This window comes from Barbatula barbatula, assembly GCF_947034865.1.
Source record: "Barbatula barbatula genome assembly, chromosome: 2".
NCBI classification, from domain to species: domain Eukaryota; kingdom Metazoa; phylum Chordata; class Actinopteri; order Cypriniformes; family Nemacheilidae; genus Barbatula; species Barbatula barbatula.
Genome location: NC_136767.1, coordinates 602,770 through 627,503, shown reverse-complemented (window position 1 = coordinate 627,503; position 24,734 = coordinate 602,770). Strand labels below are relative to the sequence as shown.

Genomic DNA, 24,734 nt, shown 5'->3' with positions numbered 1-24,734 from the left:
CGTTCAATGTAAGACAAAAGTATACATTAATATTTATCGTATTAATATTTCCTATATACACTTTGATTTATGTATATGTCCTGTGCATTTCTGGAGATTTAATTACATCTTGCACAGGTGAACATATAACCTCTGTAATGTGTATATTACTAAAACATACTTCAATAAAATTGTCTCTGTATTTTATGTTTATTTTATTAAAATTGTCTACACTTGCGTGTGCAAGCACTCTTGGCAAAAAAGCTCTTTCTGACCTCAATTGGCATCACATATTTTATTAAAGGGGTTTTGATCACCCCTGTGTGTACCGACCTGTATTTATATATTTATGTATGTAAAGGGAAGGTTTTACATATTTTACTAAAACTGAAAATATTCAGCATATATACGACCCGAACCTGCGCGCCCGCGCCCGCGCGTACACGCGGATTCAGTTCATCTGATGACGTGGTGCCGTTCCCTCAGCTGCGCGAGAGGATGGCTGACCAGAGCAGGCAAATAAAACTCGCTGCAGCCAAGAAAAAGGTACTTTCACGCACATTTATTTGAATAATTACTCTCGTTGTTTCTTTAACAATTATTTGGGGTTAATTAAAGACGCTTGAGCGCGCGCGTTAAATCTGTCACGGTGACGTTCCACGTCTACCGGCCTCTCCGAGAGCGCGCGTCCGGCTGCCAGCACTCCTTGTCCGGGCGCGGCTGTCAGGAAAGCTCGGGGATTAAGCTGCGCCTGCACGTCTCAGTGAAACTAAACTTTGTCTTGTAAAAAACTAGACTCTGCCTTGTTACTCTCATCTGCCAGTTTTGTTTTAAACAATAAAAACATGTCAGAAATGTGATCTGATGTTATTAGCGTGTGTGAGTGAACGGGTGACAGTTTAGCTTAGCATGCTAATGTTGTTAGCCTCTGTGTTTGGCATCAGTTTCGCGAAGTTAAATATGAATTTAAACAACGCGCAGCAATGTAGTATTATATTATAACCAGTTTCATTCGTTGTTTTAGCTCATTGTTTGAAATAAAATGAGCTGATCAGTGTTAGCTTGCTCACTGGTAGTTATGGGCAGAGAGTGACAGCACTAACAGCTGGTTCATTGACTTATTAATGAACTTAACATGTAGCGCATGTATTCATTTGGCCTGTTTGTTCCAAGACTCCTCATGGTGGTCTCTTACTTTGGTAAATGAGACCTACTTAATGTAGAAGAACTTCTGATTATCATCGTGGAGATGTTCCGGGTCATCTGAGCAGCCAATGTGTTCAACTCACTAGATGACTTAAAATGCCTGTCAGTAGATAACATGTTTGTCTATGTAGGCAGCTTAATAAATATTGATGCTGTCATGCTAATATGCCCTTTACAGATTCTTAAAATGCCATCTAGGCTGCAGGTAGGTATGCAGGTATCAGGTGTTCACTTGCTAGGTTTCTCGCTATCATCACCGTCTAGGTGGGCAGTTCAATGATTCCCAAAACCCTGTCTTGCTAGGTAGTTCACTATATAGACAGCTCATTGAAAGCCATAGTACTGTATAGGCAAGGTGCTTGGTGTCATTGTTTTTTTACACTGTGTGTGTGTGTGTGTGTGTTCTCAGGAATGACAACACTTATTGAAAGATAGGTATTTCAGTGATGATACGGCCAGGGCTGTGACTTATGACTGCTGATTAAGACCCGGCTGTTCTAACAGCTGATGAAAACAGCACTGCATGCTCTGAATGTTTGTAGAGGATCTGGCCTGATAGTGTTGGGTTCTCCATTTACAGCATTAGGACATGAGATGGTGAAGGACAGAATATACTGTTTACTTGTCTTAAATCATATCTGATCGCGTCCGTCAGAGAATAAGATACGATCTATTCAAACCACATTTTTTACACCATTGTCAGAATAAAACAGCTTTTGATAATCATCACATGACTTGTGGACATGGTCTGCAATCACAGTGATACAATAGTTTTGTCTTCATTTTCAACACTAAGGTCCCTATCACACACTCGGCGCAATGCAGAGCCAGGCGTTGTCCAGTCTTTGCTCTTGCGAAGTCCACCGTGTAAATAGAGCAACTGCCATGACGCGAGCACAACTGGCTCTTAAAGAGAATGGGAGATTAGTTCAAAACACACTTATGGCTCATTAAGAGAATAGGGACAACCTTTTTAGACAATGCGCCTGACCTACGTTAGAGAACATTAACATCGGTATTTAGTTTGAATCTCTATTGTTTTTACTGTTAAGATCTGTATTCTGTTGATTTTTCAGTTTTTATTGGAAATTGTTTGCTTTTCCTCCATTGACGTCTGCCTGCTATTAAAGCTGTTACTAGTAGCTCAAACTCAAAATTTGACATTGATGTTAGAACAGCATTTCAGCTTTACTCTGTGTCTTTCCGCAGCTGAAGGAGTTTCAGCAGAAGAGTACTCCATCCACTGGAAGTGCTGGACCAAAGAAGAAGAGGAAAGTGAAAGGATTCGATCAGCCGGACACCCCAGCTGACAGAAGCTCACCGGACAATGTGAGTCAGATGCAGTTCACCTCTTAGTACCTTGAACTGTGCCCTTAACGGCTATTGACTTTAACCGAGTGTTTGTTAAAGTGGCCCTCACTCAGACACTTTCTACATATCTCATGTTCATCTTGAGTACTTGTAGAATAGTATTGTAACCTTCAAATTTCGTCCGAAATTGCATACTGTGACAGTACGTACTGACTTTGAAGTACTTGCCTATTGGCTGTTAAAACAGTACGTGCTATATAGTATGAGTGGGGGTAGTTTGAATACATTTCGGATGTTTCCGACCGTAGGCTCTTTGGCCATTGATATATTAACAGCAACCTACACGTGAGCATTGAATAAAAATATAATGTAGTCACAAGAAATTCATTTATTGGCACTTACATTAAAACGGACGTTCGTCTTAAAGTCTTCCGCTTAATTTTTTTTAAATTTGACAAAATTTGATAAGTGTCCATACAATTAACACTCACTAATCTTGGCGGAAGTAGTAGACCATCCGCGTATTTCTTGTCTACTGTTTTTTGCTTACTGAGGTATCTGACATACTATTTATGACTCGTATTCATTTTCTCCAACTATATAGTATGGAAGTAAGCGAGTACGGACGCATCCTCAGTTTTACTTACCGTTCATGTCCAGCATCATTTAGTGCTGGGACGTTGCCATCTTTAAGTTTCAAAAGATCTACAAATCCAGCGTTATATCCACCGATTATATAACATTCATCACCCAAATGCAGCTGAACTTTGTGAATGTAGTGCTCTCTCTCCTGCACACACGTGAAAGTGATGTGTGCGCATGCTCCTTCTCAAGCTCTGTCCCTTTAACTGCGCTTCTCTTGTGCCAATTGCTTCCATTGTTTACCTCACTTGTAAGTCATTTTGGATAAAAGCTTCAGCTAAATTACTAAATGTAAATTCTACGTCATGCTTATTTTTTGACAAGTTTCTGCACTACTAACCCTTCACCTTGTTACCCGTCTCCTTTTCGTTCGTCACTCTCACTTATTCCTATTCTTTCATGCTCTGCTTCTCCTTCCCCATGTAGATTGAGAATATTCGCAAAGTTGTGGTGTCTGATCTTAATCTGACTAATGGAGTGTCTCGACCTCCATTTGTCAACCACTGTCAGGTGAGAAGCTCCGGTCTGTTGAGTTTACTCCTCTGTGCTCCTGCATGCTGTCACATGATCACAGGAGGTTATTCTGAACCGGCACCGGGTTTGGTTTGAAGGTCTCGCTGCATGTGTGCATGATGAGCATGTTGTCAACAATCAATCAAAACAGCCTGTTTACTTCTTTATGCTTTGCAAAAACGTGTTTTTAAATTCACATTAAGCTTCAATACCAGGTGCAGGTCCGTCATCTGATGGTTTTTATCGTTTTTTAACATCCTGATTTACTGAGAAATATATTAGGTTACAGAAACTAAATGGTTTGTGAGGGTTGTTTCATGTTGACTGCATCTCTCTTATGTTAAAGTTGTGCTGCGGGAATCTGAAAACTGTAATAACTTTATATGAATGAAAGTGACGATTCACAAACGAAACATATTCCAAAATGTTGTGTATTTGATGCTGTGTATACTTGCTGTGAGTTAATCCACTGACACATAAGTGTGTGTTTGTCGATGTATTGTCTCAGGACCATGTGGATTTGGGAAACCGGGTCTCGCAGGAGATGGAGGGGCCCGGCGCAGAACCTGACCGAGACTGGCCTGTCCCTAACCTCGCTTATGCTATTAACACTGAGTGTGTCACTGATAATGCAGAGGCTCTGCAGGTCTGTCTGCATGTCTTTATGTGCGTGTTATAAAAACTATCAAACTTCCTGCTTACACAGTATTACTGAACATTCCCACTAGAGCTGCGTATCACCAACACGCAAACCTTTTCTTTAAAATGCTGTGTAGGTAGTAGCTGTTTAGGTTTTAAAACGCTGTTGATGTTCATATTAACATTTCACAAGAGTTCTGCTGTCGTGATCTGTGTGTCTCACTTCATTTGGAGCGTTGCATTGTCAGGTTTATGTCACTGTCCACATCGAACAACTGTCTCCAGATTTGTCTGTTTTTGTTTCATCAGAATTACACAGCAGATGCAAACGGCGATGAACGCCCGCTGGAAGACAAAAGGTAAATCAGAACACATTAAATAAAACCGTGACTGCACACGAACATTTTAAAATCGGGGAATGGTGTGTATTTTAATTCTGTGTAATCTATGAAAGCGTTATGTAATGTTGACGTGTGTTTGCAGTCCGCTGTCGTCCACAGAAAGCTTGAGACAGCTTTCCCAGCAGCTCAATGGCCTTCTGTCTGAGGTCAGTCGCCTGTCTTTCTGCTTCCTCCGTTGAACCACATTTACAGCTCATGTAGCATCTATGTGAGAATGAAATATTGTGGAATACTGTATAAAATGTAGCCCTGTAACTCCTTTTAAATGCCACATTCCTGTTTGCATGAAACATTCTTAGAAGTTACTAGACGTAGAGTTTCATTCTTGACCAATGCTTGCAAATAACAGAATTAAATGTCAGTTAAGCAGATTACAGCATTCTAAAGTCCATTTATCCAACTTAGTTTTTAAAGTTTCATTATCAAATTAACATTGTTATTTTTGGTTTATTTGACCTTTTCTTGTTCTCCTGTCTGCAATTCAGTCAACAACATACATCAATGGGGACAACGGACCACCGACTGTCAGTGAGAAAGAACTGGAGGTGTGTTCATTTATCTGGAATCATGTGTCCACTAAACATATTTAAATACAGCGTATGGCAGATTGTGTTGTTTATTGAAGGGGTGTGACGAGAACAAGACACGACAAGATTTTTAGACTTTAATTTAAGAAATAATCGATAGCTTTAGCCCTAATGTGAACTTGCAGTTGCTATACTCAGGCAACTCGGGTGCTGTTCAGCCGCGCGTTCCCAAAGCGCAGCACGAACCACAAACACTAGTGCTTTTATGCGTGAGGCACTGGAGACGTCAGAGACGCTCCCCAAGGTTGAAACCTGTCCGTCTTGCACGTGTTTACATAGAAAAACGCTGAGAAAGAATACCGCGGGTTGGAAAATCACATTAACTGTAGCTCAAAGCACGCACATACTTTGTGCAGTTATTAGCGTGTTTTGTACAGTAATGAAAACAGGTCACACCACAACAAAATATGCTCTCACATAAATGCTCCCAAATATATTTGTTGGTCGCACTGATTAAATTTAGGGAGAGTAGGAGGCTAAAATGGTCGCAGTTTCGAGCCCAGCAGAAATTGTGATCTCGGAGACACGAGATCTCGTCACACCCCAAGTTAAGTGGATTGTTATAATTACTTTAGTAATCTCTCTGATGTGCGTAGTAGCATAGAGCAGTGGGAGGGGCCGACAAGCTGTGTCTGTCAAAACAGCGTCACACTTGATGTCATTTACATTATTATATCCCAGAATTCCTTTATAGTTTACAGAGCGAAATGTGGCCGAATCTCTCTTATCTACTCAAGTTGGTTATGTAGTTATGGAACGCACACTATCTTTCTTGTTTTGGTTGGTGTGTCCTGTAGGAAGTGTGTGTGATGTAGCGCACACATGATCTCCTGCCACACTGAACAAACATCCTGCTTTACTTTCACTACTCAAAAACCTGAGCAGGAGAAGTACTTTTTTCAATATTTGTTTTTTGCCCAGAAGACAAAGGCTGCTTTTATTATTCGTCTATCTGTAAAAAGTTTGTTTTCTTGACTTTTTAGGAGTACAGTGGTTAACCGACATTACCAAAAAACTCAACTAAACCTTTCTGGTCCGTACTAGAGATCAATGATATACTTCCACACTGAAAAATAAGTGTTTTATATCCCTCACTGATTTGATTTCACATCGAACCGATTCTTTATGAAACCTCTGTGTGCCGTCACACACCCTTCATCTCAGCTCGTCCTTCATTCTGTTCTCTCTCCCTCTCTCTGTGCATGCGGCACGTTAGACTCGCAACCAAGAGCTGGCGGCTGCTCTGGACTCCAGCGAGCTAACAAACGCCCAGCTCGCAACCAAACTCGAGACACTGGTAAGAGTGTCTGTCACTGAATGTGTGTGGCTGTGTGTCTCTAACATGCTGTGTTGTCTATGGAGGACGTGTTCTTGGATTAGTCTGTATAGCATGTTAAAATGCAGCACTCGTTTGTCTGCCTGATGCTCAAACCAGTTATAAAAATAAAGCTCTGTTGAAAACAAAAACATCCTCTAACTGCTCAAGTACATCATCACTGAAACTGTTAACACACACATTCAAATATGTGCATGTCATACAAGTGCATTTCTTACCGCAAATGTGACTGCTTTACTCTAATCTGTTTGTGTTAACTCACTTTTATTGTGCATGTGACTTGCATTCTAACCAACCAATAACAAAATACCAAAAATGTATGTTTTGAAAGCATTAGTTATTTAAAGGAGCAATATGGAGATTTTAGCGGCATCTAGTGGTGAGGTTGGGAATTGCAACCAACGGCTCACTCCGCTCATCCCTCCTTTTCGAAGCACTGCGGTGGCTGACACAGAACTAAGATGTCATCACATTTTGGCTTCTTTGGAGATTCATTTTTTAGGAAATGCGCTCTGTAGAGCTGTTTGTCTGTTTAGGGCTACTGTAGAAACGACATGGAGAATTCCATGTAAGAGGACCTGCAGTGTATGTGGATAGAAATAGCTCATTCTAAGATGCTAAAAACATAAAGCTTTATTATGTAAGGTCTTTATTCACCTCTGAACACATAGTTATGTAAATGGCACTTCTGTCAATAGTTCCTCCAAAAACTACATATTGCACCTTTAGGTACTAAGGTTACTGATAGTAGATTTAACATGAATAACATCAATCCAACTGCATTCATTAGTACCACAACGTATCTACGCTACAGTACAACTGGATTATATTTATCTGGATAGTATGAGATTAGAAGTAATGGTTAATTTTATTTTCATTTTTTGCATGGATATGAATCAATTTGAAAAGAAGCACTGGTTCAACAGGACTAATATATTGTGTTTTTACTCACTGACTCTTCTGTCTTTTCACACTTGTCATTTAACATCCCGGGTGTCACCTCGCTGTTTCTAATAAATCATCATTTGAATCAGATGTTGCTCATATTAATATGATTGTTTGTGTTTATAGACGAAACAGTCTCAGGATGTTTCTGACCAGCTGCAGAAGGTACAGAGCCCAAACATACGGTTTAATGTTAAACTGATCATTTGATTAAACGAGGGACTGATCTTATTGTGTGTTGTGTCTTCTGCTCAGGAAAGGAAGGAATTCCAGCAGAAGTTTTCTAAGGAGCAGGGTGCCATTCGTGAACAGCTACAGGTGAGTGTGTTACGCTCAGATTCATGAACAAACGGTTCTTATGATCCGCTTCTTGAAGATCTGTGTTTAATTTGAAGATTTGTAATAAAATCTTAAAGATATTTGCATAACATTCAATCTTCAATCGTGTTCTGTTGGTTGTATTTTGTTCAAACATTTGTGTATATTAAAGCAAAAATAAATAAATGATTTGGTCAACCGGAATTGTTTACATCTTGCGAAGTGGCTCATGTTAAGCAGAAGCTTCAAAGAAAATCATGCACCTCAGCTAATCTAATAATCAATTAAACATTTAATACAACAAATAACGCTTGTTGAACAGATCAGAAAAGAATAGTTTAACCCAGCGATTAGAGCCTGACGGAATGACTGGCAGCTATGAGCAGCAGTCTGTGTAATGGGAGAGATTTGTTTTCATGACCATGTGACTAATAGCAGTGTCTGCCAACAAACATAAACATAAAGCATGCTTCAGAACAGTTTGAGAAGGTGCTTAAACATTTTTAGTAATGTATTATTACTATGTGTGAAGTCTGCTATTTTGTACCCTGCAAAAACTCTTTCTCAACCAAGTGCAGCGATTTGAAGAGACATGTCTTCAGTAAATGTTTAATTTAAGCCATATTCTGTATCACTTATTACTTAACTGTTAGATTTAATGTGATTAAGGCGGCCTCTAAATATCTGCATCAGCCAGAGAAAAGCTATACTGGTCCACCTTATATTTCAGGTGTTATGAATGATGATGTAGTAAAGCAATGGAAGTGTTCTGGATATACCATTCAATGTGGACTGAATTTGAAATGAATGTACATAAACTTGCGCTGACAAAAGATTAAACCTTTGTACTTGTAGTTAATGGTTATGCTTATTTTCACTCGTTTTGAATTTAATGACATTTCAGATTTACACTTTAAATTCTTGTGGGTTTAGTTTAAATACAGGTGATATTCATGAAATAATAAAAGTAATGAGCTTTGTGCGTCAGTCTTGTGTACAAATGCACAAATGTGAAGTAACGTGTTGTGCGTTATTTTTCAGGTTCATATCCAAACTATCGGCATTCTTGTGTCTGAGAAATCTGAGCTCCAGACGGCTCTGTCTTACACACAGCAGGCAGCACGACAGAAGACCGGTGTGTGTGTGTGTGTGTGTGTGCGGAGAGATCTGATGTGTAATATTACTCAAGAACACAAATGTTTGAGCTTGTGTGTTTGTGTTTTGTGCAGTGGAGGCAGAGGATCTGTGCTCGCGTCTGCAGGCCAGTAAACGGCGAGTATCTGAGTTAGAAAGAACATTATCAACAGTCTCTACACAACAGAAACAGTTTGAGAAGGTACCAAAGGAAGCTACCTCATCACACATCACAGTTTAATTTGACACACGGACAAAGCTTGTGTTAAAAGAACCTGTGTGTTTTGTTTCCTGCAGCACAATAAAGAGCTTGAGAAGGAGAGAGACGCACTGCGAGTAGAAGTCCTCAGATTGAAGTATGTCCAGGTTTATTTCTGTCATCATCAGTGAGTGTTTGTTGCAGTAGCTGCAGATGTTTGATGTTCTCTGTTGGTTTCTCAGTAACGTGAGTGAAGAGTCTAGACAGCAGAGCTCTGAACTCTCCGAGCAGCTCAAACTGAGAGTGAATGAGAACAAAGCTGCGAAGCTTGAACTGCACGAGCTCGGCAAGCGCTTGGAGATGGCCGACGTCATGCTGCAGCAGGTGAGGACAAGGCAGACACGCTCACAACACGCAATACTCGTCTTCTGTTTCTTGTGACGTAATCATCTCTGTTTCTTCTTCTGCGTGTGAAGTTCTCCAGTCAGTCAGGACCTCCGTCAGAACAACAGCAGGTTCAGCTTCTACTGGAGGAGAAACACCAGTTAGAGGAGCAGACGGCTCAGGTGCGTGTGTGTTTGATATTGACATCGGTTTAAACACGAGAGATGTCCAGGTTCAAAATGTTTTGTGACCCGAATATTCAACACCCATTCACAGGTGCTCATGAAATGTAGGCCAGAAATGACGTAGCTTGCTAGGTTTTGGCACGGAATGATTCATGTGTGTTTTTGTGTAGCTGATGGAGTCGGTAGCTCAGCTGAGGATGGAGAGAGACCAGTACGCTCTTCAGATACAGGAGGAGGGGCGAGTTTGGAAGGACAAGACAGAACAACTTCTATCTCAGGTATATATATATATATATATATATACACACACAACCTCCCGGAGAGTGTTTATGATGCTGAGTGTTGTGTTGTGTAGGTACGGCTGATGTCTGAGGAAAGGGACACCACAGCTGCTCAAATTATTGAACTGCAGGACAAGATCTCAGAACTGGAGAACGCGGCAGGTACTTCTTGAGGCCGTGGTATGCTTCCCTTTTGAAGCGTATGCAAGGCACAGCGTTTAGTTCGCCTAAAGCTAATTAGGATTATTTTTGTTTTGTTACCTCACATACATATGTGTAGCCTAGGTCACACATGCGTGTTCAATTTCTTGCCGTAATTAGTTTAACCACAAGGTGGCAACGGTGTCCTGTGGGCATAGATTCAAGGCGTCCTAATACACTTACTGAACCGTCTAGTGTGTGAATTTAAGAAGGGGAGTATCGTCCCTAATGGAATGCTATATGGTTTTCTACTAACTGGAAGTGTGTGCGGTTTCCCAGACGAGAGCAAATGACTCGATCTCACAACTAAATACAAATGTATTTGTACACCGTGCCTTTCATGTCATTTTAATCTGTTTTGCTCAGCATGACTTCTGTCAGCAATTTATATTGAAGCATAATACCTCTGCAGGAGGACTTTGCTTGATGATAGCTCCGCCTTTCTTCTGCTGTGTATGTGAAAATGCGACCGCTGTGCGACATGTCCGTCTCCTTTATTTTTTGTTCTGTTTTATTCGCCACCCTCGAACCGGCATTAATGCCCCCATACAACTCCTGTTGGCCAGGAGGGGTATTGCAATATGTGTCAAAACCTGTGTACACGCATATGAACTATACTTTGCAAGGCTGTGTGTTCGGCTGTACGTCTACATGAGCGTAAAAAAGGGAAGCGTACCCCAGGCTTTATACACACTACATGCATTATTTGTTACGCTTTCATTTGAAGGTCATTTCAAACTTTCGATGTCTTTTCCGACTGCAGCTCTGATAAACAAAGAGCAGGAGTCTCGGGCCATGTCACAGAGCACAGGACCCTCAGAAAGTGAACTGGCTCTTCAGGAAGCCATCAGCAGTCTTCACCAGGAACGCGATTCTCTCAGTCTACAGTACCAAGCACAGGTGACCTCTACACATCATTTCACTGTGAAATCAGTGTGATCACATGCCAGCAGCATTTTCCTCACACGTTACATGAGTGTTTAACCGACGCTGTGCATCCCGCAGGTGCGGGACAATGAGCAGCTCAGTCGACTAGTGCAGGAACAGGAGGTGAAGCTGGAGGTGCTGGAGAGACAGACAGAACGCACCGCTGAAGACGCGCAGGATCGTCTACGCATTTTAGAGGACGCCCAGAGTGACAAGGCCACCATCAGCCGAGCGCTGGCCCAGAACAGAGACCTGAAAGATCAGCTGGCCGAGCTTCAGAACGGCTTCGTCAAGCTGGTGAGCATCTTTCTGTGAAAAGTCACCTCGTCTCCTCTGATTGGCTGAGTTATGACTGTTTTCTTCCTCCAGACCAATGAAAACATGGAGCTGACCAACGCTCTGCAGTCAGAGAATCACATTAAGAAGGAGATCGCTCGCAAGATGGGTCAACTGCAGGAAGATCTCCACAACGCCAAAGAACAGGTCTGTTGATATACAAGATTTTCATTTAATATTCTTCCATAATGGTTTTGAATCCTAGTGTCCGTGCCTCTTCCAATCAGCTGCTTGAGAAGTCGAAGGAGAGGGTGTCCATACAGGAACAGAGAGATCAGTACCTGAGCCATCTGCAGCAGTACACGGCCGGTTACCAGCAGCTGGTGGCTGAGCGTGAACATCTACACAAGCAGTTCCTGCAGCAGGCGCAGCTGATGGACCGACTGCAGCACGATGAGGTGCAGGGCAAAGTTCAGCTGGAACAGAGTCACATGCAGCTGCAGCAGGCGCAGGTAACCGCCTGGCTTGACAGGACATACAGCCGATTCTTATTTCAACCTTTGCATGCTCAAATCCTCTGCCTGCTTCTTTCCGTAGGAGAAGTTAAATCAGCTGGTCAGAGACAATGAGGAGTTGAAGACTGAAGTTCAGGAGCTCTTGAACAGCTCCTCGATGAGCCAGTCGAGTAGAGATCAGGGTAAGTCTGACATTGATGCGCTTCACAGACATTCTGTTGTCAACGAACTGATAAATAATCTGTTGGATTTTGAAGGAGATGGATTGGAAAGTCAGTCACCTCCAGACAGCATCCTGAAGTCTCAGATTGTCATCCCAGAAGACTTCGAGAGCAGAGAAGAGATGGTGAGTTGGTCAAAATAAAAGACTGAATTGCTTTCTCACTAAATCAGTTTCTTTTTGTCTTTGAGTGAATTCTTGCTTTTTGCCTCGTTTAGGAGGAGTTCTTATATTCCACTCTGTCACGTCTGGAGGAGGAGCGAGATGAGATGAGACGCAGGTTCGAAGAGGAGAGGAGACTTCATCACACCTCCCGGCAACAGTTGGCGACTCTGAGCCATGAGCATCATCACCATCATCACGACACTCACACAGATACAGGTTACACTTCAGGACAAACTCAGATGTTGTTTGCTTCAGGAAGTGCAGATGTAGTTTTGTGATCGGCGTGTGTCTGTGTGTTTTAGTGGAGAGCTCAAGTGGTGTTCCTGTGGAGGTCAATGAGGTTCAGTGGGACGCTATGGAGAAACTCCAGCAGCGTTTCACGACTATCATGCAGGAGAAGGTGGACCTGAAGGAGAGATTAGAAGAGCTGGAACACCGCTGCATTCAACTCTCGGGAGAAACCGACACTATCGGTGAGCACAGATGGCATCAAGTGCCCAAATATTTCTTACTGGGGACAAACTGGGTAAATAAACAAAGCTATGACACAAACTGAACTGTAAGACGTTGGATGTGTTAAACCCCAGCTGCGATTTTGAAAGGGTTCTGAATATTTCCTGGTGGATTTTAATGAGCCCAAATGTTTTTTATGCATCTGATGTCATTCATTAGGCCACTGTTTCTCCTTTTTGATCTGTTAGGTGAATACATTGCACTGTATCAGAACCAGAGAGCCATCATGAAACAGAGACACTTTGAAAAAGAGCAATACATCAACATGCTGGCCAAAGACAAGGAGGAGATGAAGGTACCTGTGATGATTGTGTAAGAAAAATACTGTATGTGTCCGGGTCTTCTGTGTGATGTTGCTGATGATGTGACGTGTGTTTAAGACCAAGTTAGCCGAGCTGCAGGACCTGGTCATGCGTTTGGTGGGGGAAAGAAACGAGTGGTACAGCAGATACATGAGTGCCATCGGTAACCCCGACCTCCTGCTGTCCGGAGAAGAGCCCGCTGAGAGACGCCATCTCAATGCTGTGGATAGTCCAGGTACAACACTCATAGAGTCATTCATAGAGACACGTCAGCATCGGAAGGTCTGATTCAGATTGGTCAGTCGCAATATTCCGAGGTCCGTTATCAACTGCTAAATCTGATATCACGCCACTCATCTGGATCATCTTAACTGGTGGAGCTTAAAAATACATTTGCAAAAGGTTTTGTTTGTTGTAAATGAGCTTCTAAAATAATTCAATTTATACTTCTTTTTAAATTCAGTAAAAGAAATGTTGTTTATACTAAGTGTGGAATCGTATTGAAGTCAGTCTTAAGGCTGGTCCACACCGGGACCATTAACGACTCGTGACTCATCGTCCTGGTGTGTACTAGCCTTCACAGTGTATCTGTGATTTTTATTTAGTGATATTTGTCATCTCATTCCACACAGCGATTCTGGACATGAGCACAGCGGTCAATGCGTCTGTAGAACCCCAGTCCAGCATGGATCCTGAGATGAATTCCGAGAGGCCCGGATCTGGACCGGAGCTCGCTGCCGGCCCGTCTCTGAGGCCCAAAGAGGACGGCACGGCCCGTCAGATCATGCAGCTCTTGCAGGAAATCCAGAATCCTCAGGCCAAACCCGTGTCCTTCCTGGGAGAAAACCCGTGCATCCCGTTTTTCTACCGGCCCGACGAACAGGATGAAGTCAAGATTTTAGTGGTCTAAATCCATCTGTCACTGTTTCCTGCGTCTGTCGCTCTCTATCACTCTTAATCTGAGACTGTCGTTCTGTTCGACGCGTGATGACGCCAACACATACATTTTGGCCTTTCTTCTGTTTCTCTGGCTGAATGAAAGAAAACTGAACCTCTGTGAATCTTGAGTTGGATCAACGTCTGCTCCTGTCGTCTCTTCAGTTGTGCATTTCACTGAGAGGTGTATAAGAGGGATGAAGTTTAGGTCAACGATTTTTTTTCATTTGGACGATGCAGATTTATTTTTGCTTAACATGAGATAGCAGACTCTTTAGAATCTAAAGTAGGGCAGGTAAACGGATTGCACACTAACAAGGGTCGCTTTGAGGAGTGGTGTTTGATTTGAGAGAGCATTGTTTAGACAAACGTACAGCAGGTAGGGCAAAGTATTGTGATGGTAATCCGAAACTAGAATCTGAATCTAGATTCGAAGGATAGTTTGAGCAGAAAATGATGTGGTTCCTGCATTACACACAGCAGTCTAGTGTGAAGCGGGATTGTGGGAGGCCAAATCAAACTCGTACAGCCAGAAACAAAACCTATTGTTTAAAAAAGAAACGCATCTCAGAGGCATCGTTCGATACAAAATCCAAAGGTTGAGTGGACAGCACCATCTCTTTGTGTTACGTCATTGTATTTACTCTAATGGTTGTTTAATTTAACGCAGAGGGAATTCATTGAAAGATTGAATTTATGATCTTGTTTCCCCCCCATAAACACACTTAGCACTTTGTGTTTTCCAGAGACACGTGACCCGTCAGATCCAGACCTTCGGAGAGGCGTGTTGGGTTGATGGCTGTTTGTAGTTAACTCTATGATGTCAGCCGTGCGTTGGCTGAAAGTTGTTTTGTAGTACAATGAAGAATATTGAACAGATGTTGATGAGCGAATGAGAAATGAGCGCACAGGTTTGCGAGAGTCCGGTTAGTAAACCGAGGTCGTTAGATACGTATTCCTTCACAGAGAGAAAACAGCCATCGGGAACAGGCACAGAATTCTGGGTATTTACGAGAACTGCTCAAATGGAGTGAGAAACGCATCCTATGAAGACCGCAGATATAATGCATTATAAATGTATGATAATTGTGACCACATCTGAAACACAAAATCTTAGTTACACTTCAATAGAAAAACGCAAGCAACAGCTGGTTTCATGACATATATCTTGTGTAATATTTATAGTGTCATAATGTCATACTTTTAAGCAATCAATTATTTATTATAAGGATTTGGTGTGACTGCATTGGTCTCAATTATTGACAAAATTTGAATGAGTATTGTAAGGCTCGAGAACCTATGATACTTATAAAAAATGCATTATAATCCATATGGGCTTCATAACGTTCCAGGCTCGTTTTGTTTATTTGTATTCACCTGAAGATTTTCTGAACACTTGGTGACTAGACTAGTTTGTTATCATATATGTTGGTATAACTGGAACGCATGTTAAAGCAGAAGAACAGAAATAAGTTTCAATGCTTTGTGTGTGTGTGTATGTCGGGGCGGTACGTTTATGTGTTACCGCACCGTCTGGAGCAGGTGCACTCGAGCACTTTCGTGTGTCAGATTTTTGCGCAGTGAATGTTTAGCGTACACAACACTTGTATCTGCTTTCTCAACCACCTTTTTTTTTTTATAGATCTTAGTGATTATTTTGGACGTGGGACGTTAATCAGTGATTATCAAGCGAGATGCTTCTTTTGATTCGAAGAAACGTGAGTCATGTAAATAGTGTAACTGTGTATCATACTGTATATTGGTTTGGGGAAGCTTACATTTACCTGCTGAAGATAAAGAATAAATCTAGCGTGAAGAGATGCCAATGCCAATTCTATTTATTTGGAATAATGACACTAATCTGGCTTAATGTACACAATGAAGGAATGATGGCTAGTTTCGGCAGAAATATTTCTGATGATGATAATTTTCTTCCAAAATAAACCTGATTGAGCAAAAATTCTTCGTGTCTGGGAGATGTTTCACTTTTGCTTTAAGATCTGAGAGCATTTGAGTTCTTTATATGTGAATGCTTCAAAGGAACATGAAGACGGTTTGCTGTGAGTCTACCATAAAAAGTCGACATTATATTTGTATTATTTTAAAAATTTTACATTCGTATCCCAAATGGACCAAACTGAGAAACATCTGAGCAGTAAGCATTTTCCTCTGTGAAATATCAGGTTTCGACCCTATCCAGATGTAAAGATGACACGGGAGAGATTTGGTACACTGAATTTTAATAATGACAGTCAAACTGATCCCAGAGCAGTACACATTGTTACACACACATTCTGTCCAATTACAGAGAGAAGGCCGGTTTACATCAATACACCCCATTATAAGCTTTAAATAAATCACTTAACCATAATAATTTAATATTCAATAATTGTACAAGTGATCTACACGCTAGTCTCTAGACAGTGAAAGCACAATTTGCATAAAAGCATCACAAAGATACGCAACATTGAAGATAATGTACATGATAAATAACGCAGATTATTTTCTCATTGTCAGGTTTTACTAAGACTCAGTGCAGATTCAGGAATAAGGTTTGCTGTGTTTTCTCCAACGACAAACATCAATACAGTACACTGGTGTGAAGGGTTACGTGACACTTTCATTACAAAACAACATCTGAACAAACCGTTGATTTCTCTGCATACACCAGCAGCGATATTTACTCCTGTTCTTTCTTAAAGTGACAGTTCACCCAAAATGATTATCATCATTTATTCCCCTTTATGACATGAGTTTCTTCTGCAGAGCACAAAGGAAGATATGTTGAGGAACATTGATAAGCAAACAACAATGAACGGAGGGGTCATGAAACACATAGTTTTGGGTAAACTCTCCCTTTAAAGAATTATGTATTTTGTAAAATGTCAATGCACGGCTCAAACTTAATGCTTTATCCACACACATAAAAGTGGATCATTGTCTCAAAATACTTTTTATATTATATGTTTGACCATTTAAGGAAAAAACAGGATGTACACTAACTTTTGCAACTGTAGTTAGAACAAGAACAACATTTTATGAAACATCATGAATACTTTAATAATGAAACAGGCTTCATAGAAAACCTGTATGTGTTTCATATCGGACACGCGCACCCCGACTGCAGTTTACTTCCGGTCTGTGTGTGGCTAGTGTCTAATAATATAGCTAATTTATGTTAATATTCTATTGTATAGTAATTGTATAAAATAAACGATTTGTTGAATTTTGTTATATGTTCATTTTATTGAATATATAATTTGTTGAATGGGTCCTATAGTTTTGACGCATTTAAAGAAACCGTACATTGACATCTAGCGGTTGCGCTTTGTATCGCAGTCTAAATTCTAAATATTGGAGAGACAAGTTTAGCCAAGTAACGCTTCTTCTCGGGTTCTGATGCTTCAGAAATAATCTACAGGCGCTCTATTGTTTGTGAACGTGTACCGGATGTAAACTGCAGCCCACGAACGTGCGCATGCGCAGTAAGGTTTGTTTATGTTGTCACTTTGAAACCGTCTATTGGTGTACAATGAGAGACGTTTCTTTATGTACTTTAACTGTAAGCAGTATACAGTAAGCATGCCTCATTCTTATCACTGATCTATTAGCTTTCTATGAAATAAAACAATTTCTGTAAACACACAACGCATCAGACCGTCTGTTGACCCCAAACAGCATTAATATCTTTAAAACTTGGAAATATGTGACGTTAACATGTCTGATCTGAAAATATATTACACTCTATAATTCATTCCAGCCTCTCTGATTTACTGTTTTCTCAAGCTGAACAGATCATGTCATCATCATGTTTTGGACAATAAAAGGGTTTTTATCACAACACAGACATTACGTGAGAAACCACCGCATGTTGTCATTTGTGTCGGGACATTCGCTTTAACACGAGCCGTAAAGAGGGGCTGTGAACCTGAAGGTGGAGGATGGGTCAACCGAAGAGATGCTTTGAAAGGTTTGTTGAGTTCCATCTCTCTGTTCCTGGCTTCTCGCGTCAGTTCTGTTGTGTTGATGGGTTTGTTTTGCAGGGTGAAAAAACAAAGAAGAAGAAGAAAGTGGAGAAGGGACGAGGAGGTGCTAAGAGGCGGTAATGGGGCTCTCGGGGCGAGAAGTGCTGCCATTGATCGGCCGACTGAGCCGTGAAAGCAGAAAAGGAAAACAAGACACAAGCGTAAGTGTTAAACATAAGCCAAACCTCAGCAGACAAACGCTAAATGACCCGAGTCCAGAAGACAAAACGCACTCTCCTGTGCAATAATCATTGGATGATATTCATGTGTCAGTAGATGAATGGTCATGTGACTCCAGGAAAGTTGATTACCGTTCAGGGGAGGTGAGTGTCGTCTTCTGACCCGTGAGCTCAAGGAGCACTGCAGCCCGACACACATATAAAACAAACAGAAAAGAAGAACCCCAAAATAATGTAGAGGAACACAACCCAACTCATTCCAGAAAGATGCAGTTATCTGAAGACGCTTTACAGAGATAATGCATCGGGAAAATAAACCGTGAAGATGAAAATCAATCAAGCAGAAATCAGAGCAAACGCTCAGCACCTCCTGTCGGTTCAATAAGTGATCAATACTTTGTTTCAATGAATAACAAGACAAGAAACACAGATTCTCCAGTTTGGAGTGGTCAAGTATAGTCATGGTCCAATCGCTGTAATGCAGATATAAAACATGTCGTATTGGAAATGAGAATCAGTAAAAATGGTGATCAGATTCTCTCTGTGTTTGTGTTTAAATGAAACGGGAGGGGTTTCAGCTTGTATGGGCGTGTCTGTCCTCGTTGGCGTGTGGGAGGGGCTAATAGTCTAAGAGGGAGGAGTCTGTGGGTCTGTTGGGTCGGGTAGGTGAGGCCGGGAGTCGTCGGCTGTCATGGGAACACAGACAGAGGAAGATGAGTGAGACACAAACTCAGTCATCTTCTGAATGATGTTCACTTTCATTAGCTTTAACGAACAAACGTGCAGGTCAAATACTAAGAAATAAAAATGTGGTTTACTCTTTTCTGCCAGCAAACTGTTATTGTATTATATATCAATAAAAAACTGCATATTTTCGCATTCAATATTTTGATTGATTCTAAATGACAAAACACACAGTAAACAGAGACAGAACTCAATCCATGGATGGATGAATGAATGCCATGAGGAGAGACAGTGCAGACGGAATCCACCTGACCTTTGACCTCGCTGATCAGTTTCACCCTAAAGGTCACAGACGTGTGATTGTTTCTAGCGTGTGTTTCAGTGTGAGCAGTAAATATCGATGTGAACATGATAATGAGATAAACCGAGATCAGGTGTTGCAAACTGGTTTTAGATTCGACTGACTGTGTGAAGTTTTTGAACGGCTGTGAAAAGTTTACGAGAAAGTCGAGATTCACAAACGACATCTGTGACATGCTGTTTATTTTCACATAAATCATATAAACTCTCCAGTGATGATAACATGCAAAACTCACGGTTGCATTAAAGCACTTATACTTTACACAAGTCTATGAGGGAGACGTAAGATATCTTAGCTTAAGCTTTTGAATTCTTGCTTATCTGAGCTGTAAATTCTCTGTTAGCTGGATACAAACAGATGTGACTAAAGATGTGTGAAGGTTTTGTTTTCAGGACAGTCTCTCGCTACCCCACACACTTGTTTTATGTGCTTTAATGTCATTTACTACAGATACTCAAAGAGCATAAGATGTATTTAACCCAGAAATATTCATTACATACTGAGAGCTCATGCAGTGTTTTAGAGAATCTGCTGTCGGTCCCAGAGACCCTCAGAGAGAGAGAGAGAGGGTCCGTCTAAAAGATGAATGACAGGAGCTTTTCTCTAGTGTGTGTGTGTGTGTGTGTGTGTGTTCTGTCAACATCCTTTTTCATGTCTGTCTGTCTGTCTGTCTGTCTGTCTGTCTGTCTGTCTGTCTGTACTAGGCCTGTCACATCCGCTTCCATCTCATCCAAAATAAAAGTTTGTGTTTACATAATATATGTCTGTGTACTGTGAATATTAATGTTGTATTTATAAACTCAGATGAACTAAGAAAAATATAAAAACCAATAATTGTTTAAGGTAACTTTAGTGTACTAACATTTAAAGTGTGAAAATGTAACTGTTTATTGAAATCAAATGAAATACGGACCTTAAATTATTGGAAAAACTTGATCAAAGGAAAATGTTTAATGTAAAATAAAATGAAATGCGTTTTAAGCACTAAAATGATGAGTTTATAAATACAAAATGAATATATATTATGTAAACACAAACTTTTACAGCTCTAGTCTGAATAATGATATCAGCAACTTTGACAATTTGTTTCCTAAACCAAGAAATATATTTGTGAATGGGGTATGAAATATCAACCTGAATTAAGCACTTATTCATAAAAAATTAAAAAGATTTCTTCACTCTTAATTTAATTTAAAAAATGTTATTGAAAACATGACATATGTTGGTCTCCTTCTGCCTCTCAACTATCTTGCATCTTGGTTAAAGAATACAACATTTTTTGGAGTGCAGTAAAATATTTAATTTACGTTAAGTTTTTATATGAATGTTGTTTCTGAGGGTCTCGGTGACAGCGGGCCGTGCAAGAGATGAGGATGCTGAGAAGCGAACACATACCAGAAGCACAAGTCCTCACTGGTCACTGATTGTAATTCTGTGAAAAATAACGGTTATCAGCAGGAGGGGTCGAGACGGCGTGACGGGAGGAAGGGAAGCATGTGCAAGACACGCAGTTAACATCTCTCCGATCAAAGCTGAACGTGTACTGAAGTCCAAAACCTCCTCGACTTTAAAGAAACACTGTCATCATTGAATGAAGCTTTTCTCACGTGAAAGAAATGTCCCTTTGTTAAAGGTGAATAGGGACTGGATCTGCGAGCTTCATATTCACAACGTCATCTATCAATTTTTCTTCTGCCACACAATAATTCGTGTGATGCACAAACCCAAAGAAGTCTTCCACTTAAACTCTTGTGCTGGTACTGCACAAACACAAGAGAAGCCATAAGAAGGACGGAGGTTTTGTAGTTCAGCCCGTAAATCAAAGACACGATTACGATTACGTCATACGGTTCAAAAGTAAGGTAAGGCGTATTTCGTGCGTGTCAGAGTCAGGATGAAATCTCACATCGCAAGCAACAACAACAAAAAGCTTCAGCTGCAAACACAAGGAAACTAAAAGCGTAGCCTTATAGTGTAGTTGGTTCATGTCATCTCCCGTCTTTCAGCCTCATCTCACATGAGTTCGTGACCATTTTATGAGGTGGCAAATTTAATTCATGTAATTGAATTGCTTTTCCCCTAAAGTAAGGGATCACTCGCATTTTTCTGTAAATTAATTTGTTACTTCTGACGTAAGTCAACGCAATACTTTGTATATTATTTGTGTGTACAAAATTCAAAGTCTAAGTTTAAAAAAAGCGCTTTAATGTATATTCAAATCAGTTAATAAGAGCACTATATGTTGTTTTATATTATTTATAAAGAGTGGTTTTATGTCTTGTAAATCAAGGTTGATGTAGGATATAGAAAGCAATTAGTCATGTAAATATGTAAATACCTTTTTGGAGAGAGTCATTTGTACAGTCATCTCATTACAGGTAATTATTAACTAGCAATTCATAACTTTTTCTAGTTTAGAGACGAAGTCTCTACACAACGATACGGAAAAGATTGTACAAATTATGCGAATAGCCACCTCATAAAAAAGTTTGGTGTTGTGATGTCATTGTGTTGTGGTGCCGTTTTGAACACATGTCGGAGTGTGAAGCGGGTGAGACTCTCACAGTATGATGGACGGACGTCTGAACCATAAATAAATGTGTGATCAACATCGTCTTTCAGTGGCTTCTTATCATTGAAACGTTGATATGTTGACCGGTTAACTCACCCACACCACCGCACTGGTGAGGAGTTCACAATCCCCGACTGACAGCAAACAGATGTGACGTGTTAGACAGCTTGAAGCAGTTTATCTACGGTATGTCATTCCCTAGAAAGTGAATTAAAGCTATGCGTGTATTTAAAAAACCGAGGGGTCGCGCTGCACCTTTGTTTTCTAAATATACTGTATCATATACTATATAGATCACAAACAAAATGTTTTTCTATCATCGGCTTTAAAGTCTCACCTGGGCACGCTCGGCGGGGCGCGGTTAGGCCGGGACGGGACCTGAGGGGGAGCCCCACCGAATGGATCCGGAGACGACCCTGGGCGAGATGGAAGCGGTGGCCCACCCGCAGCTGGAGGGCCTGGGGCGGAACCACGAGAACCCGGGCGTGCCGGAGGAGGAGCCCGTCTCTGAGGGAGGGGACTGGTGGCTGGGGAGCTTACAGAAGAACATATTAAGAGAGTGAATCATTCTGAAGAATTGAACAGTAGGTGGAGCTGTTGTTTTCCCTTATAATGGGATTCATATTCACGGATATGTTTGTACTAAGTGTAGTAAAGGTTGAGAGATTATACCGTCCGCCCGAGCCGGAGCGCTGCACCTGCAGCCAGGAGTCGTCCACGGGTGGAGGCAGCGCCGTGGAGATGGTGGAGGTGCTGATGTCACCGATGATGTTCAGCGCTTCTTTCAGAGCGAAATACATCCGCAGCATCTCATCTCGACGCTGAGCCTGTTCTGCAGACTCCTCCATGAGCGTGTTCTGATCTCCGCACGAGTACAGCTGAGCCAACAGCTCGGCATTGATGAACTCTTTAGTCTGGACGGAGAAGACACACTTAACATAATGCTGTATGTCAGACGGTATCAGCGTCGACAGCATAAACAAACGTTATGTGGGACAAACGTAACCTGCTCAAAGAATTAATTACTGTTGAGCAACAAAATGTAAATAAATATGTATATGAATTCAATATCAGATAAATCATTATATTACACGGACGGGCGCGTGTGGGCGATCAAATAAAATACTATATTTACTTGATCCCAAATACAAGCAACATACAGTATAGACGGTTTCAAAGAAACAACATAAAACAACCTGTTGTGGCCCAAACGGCACACATCCATAAAGACTGTACATTCCCTGAGGTTTATTTCTAATAACAAGCAAAAGAAATAACAAGCAGATGACGTTAGCTATAACTTAAGTTAAAAGTATTATTTCGGGTTAACAGTAGAAGAACCGTAATTGGTAACAAGACCCATTCAACCATTTGTTTATTTAATCTAGTTAATATAAAATAAAATATAAATTAAATTAAATACTTATATTATTAGCCACAAGCCAGACCGATTAACCTTGGCTGTGACAATTATTAAAGAATCGCCTCATCACAACGGTTTCAGATCATCGCAATTATTGCACATCTCTATAGAAGACACTAGTGGAGCTGTAGCGCCTGCATATTGCCTATTTTAGAGTAAATATTATAATTAAAACATGGTTATACTGGTAAAATGTACCACCACCACAAAACCATCATCGCCAGCATATACCATAAATATAACCCGCAGTACAATTTCATATTATTTAACATAATCTAAAACCAGCCAACCAAAATGTAATTAACAATGAAATAAAATAGTATTATAGTCTTGCAAGTGTGAAAAAACAGACAAATAATCGTCATAATCGCCAAATTGTATCATCGTGACAGCCCTACGATTAACAAACACTGACCAGAAGCTAACGTCAGGACAGGCGTGTGCGTACGACAGTATAGATGCTAAATATTTACCCCCGTAAATCACATTTATTTAAAGAGGTGCTATTTTTCTAAATAGTTGAAATGGGAAGAAAACGAAAATAAACACGTCTGAGGTAAACACCACAAGTGAATCAGATCATTTGAGATACATTGAACCAAACACGCACAAAGGTTAATATAGTAATGGTGTTTTTATAGTAAATCTTAAAGCATCAAACCGCAGCTGCTTACGTTGTTGATCATCAAGTGCATGATGGTCTTAGGCACCAGGTCTCGTACGGTTTTGTTGACGATGGCCATGTATGAGTCCACCAGGTTACGGATGGTCTCCACCTGCCTCTCCAGCTGTGGGTCCATGGAGTGCATGAAACTGTCTGAACCGTTCTCCTCACCGCCATCACTCTACACACACACACACACACACACACACACCATAACGTCAAACTCCAGGACGCCAGGAGACATAAAACTGAGCGAAATCACACGTCAGCTCGTACCTTCTCCTTCTCCTAGTGTGACATCACAGGGAATGACAGAGAAAAGAGAGAACGAAAAATGAATGTTATTGACATCACATGACTGAATGTTTTGTTAAAGATCACGCGGATGAACACGCACCACCACGCGCTCGGGATAGACACCGGCACGCAGGAACGAAGCCTTCCATCCGTCCACCTCCTCCTGACTCTCGCACGCCAACTCCAGCTGCCGGTAATCCTTATACACGTTCCTGTCAACGGTCACAGTATGACTTCTTTGTTTTATAGTAAAACAGTTTAGGTGTTGTGGTTTATGTGGTGCCGTGTGACCTCTGACCTCTGCTCGGTGTTGAACAGAGCGAAGATGTGTTTGCTGGACATGAAACCCTTTTCCACATCTCTGAACTTCAGATTGTCCACCTGCAGCATGTACTTCTTCTCTTTCTCCTGTAG

At 41.0% G+C, this 24,734-nt stretch overlaps 2 protein-coding genes across 6 annotated transcripts; one reads left to right on the top strand and one right to left on the bottom strand.

The window, feature by feature from the left end:
- The first annotated feature begins 416 nt into the window (after positions 1-416).
- Positions 417-16,074, top strand: golga2 (golgin A2). Of its 4 annotated transcripts, XM_079479501.1 has the most exons (28): positions 417-525; positions 2,395-2,514; positions 3,565-3,648; positions 4,160-4,297; positions 4,600-4,649; positions 4,774-4,837; positions 5,177-5,236; positions 6,495-6,575; positions 7,686-7,724; positions 7,815-7,877; positions 8,919-9,012; positions 9,107-9,213; positions 9,309-9,367; positions 9,453-9,594; positions 9,687-9,776; positions 9,950-10,057; positions 10,135-10,222; positions 11,025-11,161; positions 11,267-11,485; positions 11,558-11,671; positions 11,752-11,976; positions 12,062-12,161; positions 12,237-12,325; positions 12,418-12,580; positions 12,667-12,837; positions 13,066-13,172; positions 13,258-13,414; positions 13,812-16,074. In XM_079479501.1, the coding sequence occupies exons 1-28, from the start codon at positions 478-480 to the stop codon at positions 14,087-14,089; spliced, it is 3,195 nt and encodes a 1,064-aa protein (XP_079335627.1). In that variant the 5' UTR covers positions 417-477; the 3' UTR covers positions 14,090-16,074. The 4 variants fall into 4 exon arrangements, with proteins under 4 accessions (XP_079335627.1, XP_079335628.1, XP_079335630.1 ...); XM_079479502.1 differs by lacking the exon at positions 3,565-3,648; XM_079479504.1 differs by lacking the exons at positions 3,565-3,648; positions 4,160-4,297.
- A 267-nt stretch (positions 16,075-16,341) lies between these two features.
- Positions 16,342-24,730, bottom strand: dnm1a (dynamin 1a). Of its 2 annotated transcripts, XR_013786324.1 has the most exons (8): positions 24,619-24,730; positions 24,417-24,532; positions 24,034-24,204; positions 22,609-22,850; positions 22,274-22,471; positions 20,760-20,796; positions 18,452-18,500; positions 16,342-18,262 (listed from the first exon to the last, which is right to left on the bottom strand). XR_013786324.1 is itself a non-coding variant. In XM_079451174.1 (7 exons), the coding sequence occupies exons 1-6, from the start codon at positions 24,677-24,679 to the stop codon at positions 18,491-18,493; spliced, it is 798 nt and encodes a 265-aa protein (XP_079307300.1). In that variant the 5' UTR covers positions 24,680-24,730; the 3' UTR covers positions 16,342-18,262; positions 18,452-18,490. The 2 variants fall into 2 exon arrangements, 1 of the variants encoding a protein (XP_079307300.1); XM_079451174.1 differs by lacking the exon at positions 20,760-20,796.
- Between the last annotated feature and the right edge of the window lie 4 nt (positions 24,731-24,734).

Excerpts from the sequence above, each read along its gene's own strand:
- dnm1a (XM_079451174.1), bottom strand. The coding sequence starts at position 24,679 with ATGTGGAAAAGGGTTTCATGTCCAGCAAACACATCTTCGCTCTGTTCA. Across the intron at positions 24,533-24,618 it reads CTGTTCAACACCGAGCAGAG|GAACGTGTATAAGGATTACC; the intron begins GTCAGAGGTCAC and ends GACCGTTGACAG. Across the intron at positions 22,851-24,033 it reads TGCACTTGATGATCAACAAC|ACTAAAGAGTTCATCAATGC; the intron begins GTAAGCAGCTGC and ends TTCTCCGTCCAG.
- golga2 (XM_079479501.1), top strand. The coding sequence starts at position 478 with ATGGCTGACCAGAGCAGGCAAATAAAACTCGCTGCAGCCAAGAAAAAG. Across the intron at positions 3,649-4,159 it reads CATTTGTCAACCACTGTCAG|GACCATGTGGATTTGGGAAA; the intron begins GTGAGAAGCTCC and ends GTATTGTCTCAG. Across the intron at positions 4,298-4,599 it reads ATAATGCAGAGGCTCTGCAG|AATTACACAGCAGATGCAAA; the intron begins GTCTGTCTGCAT and ends TTGTTTCATCAG.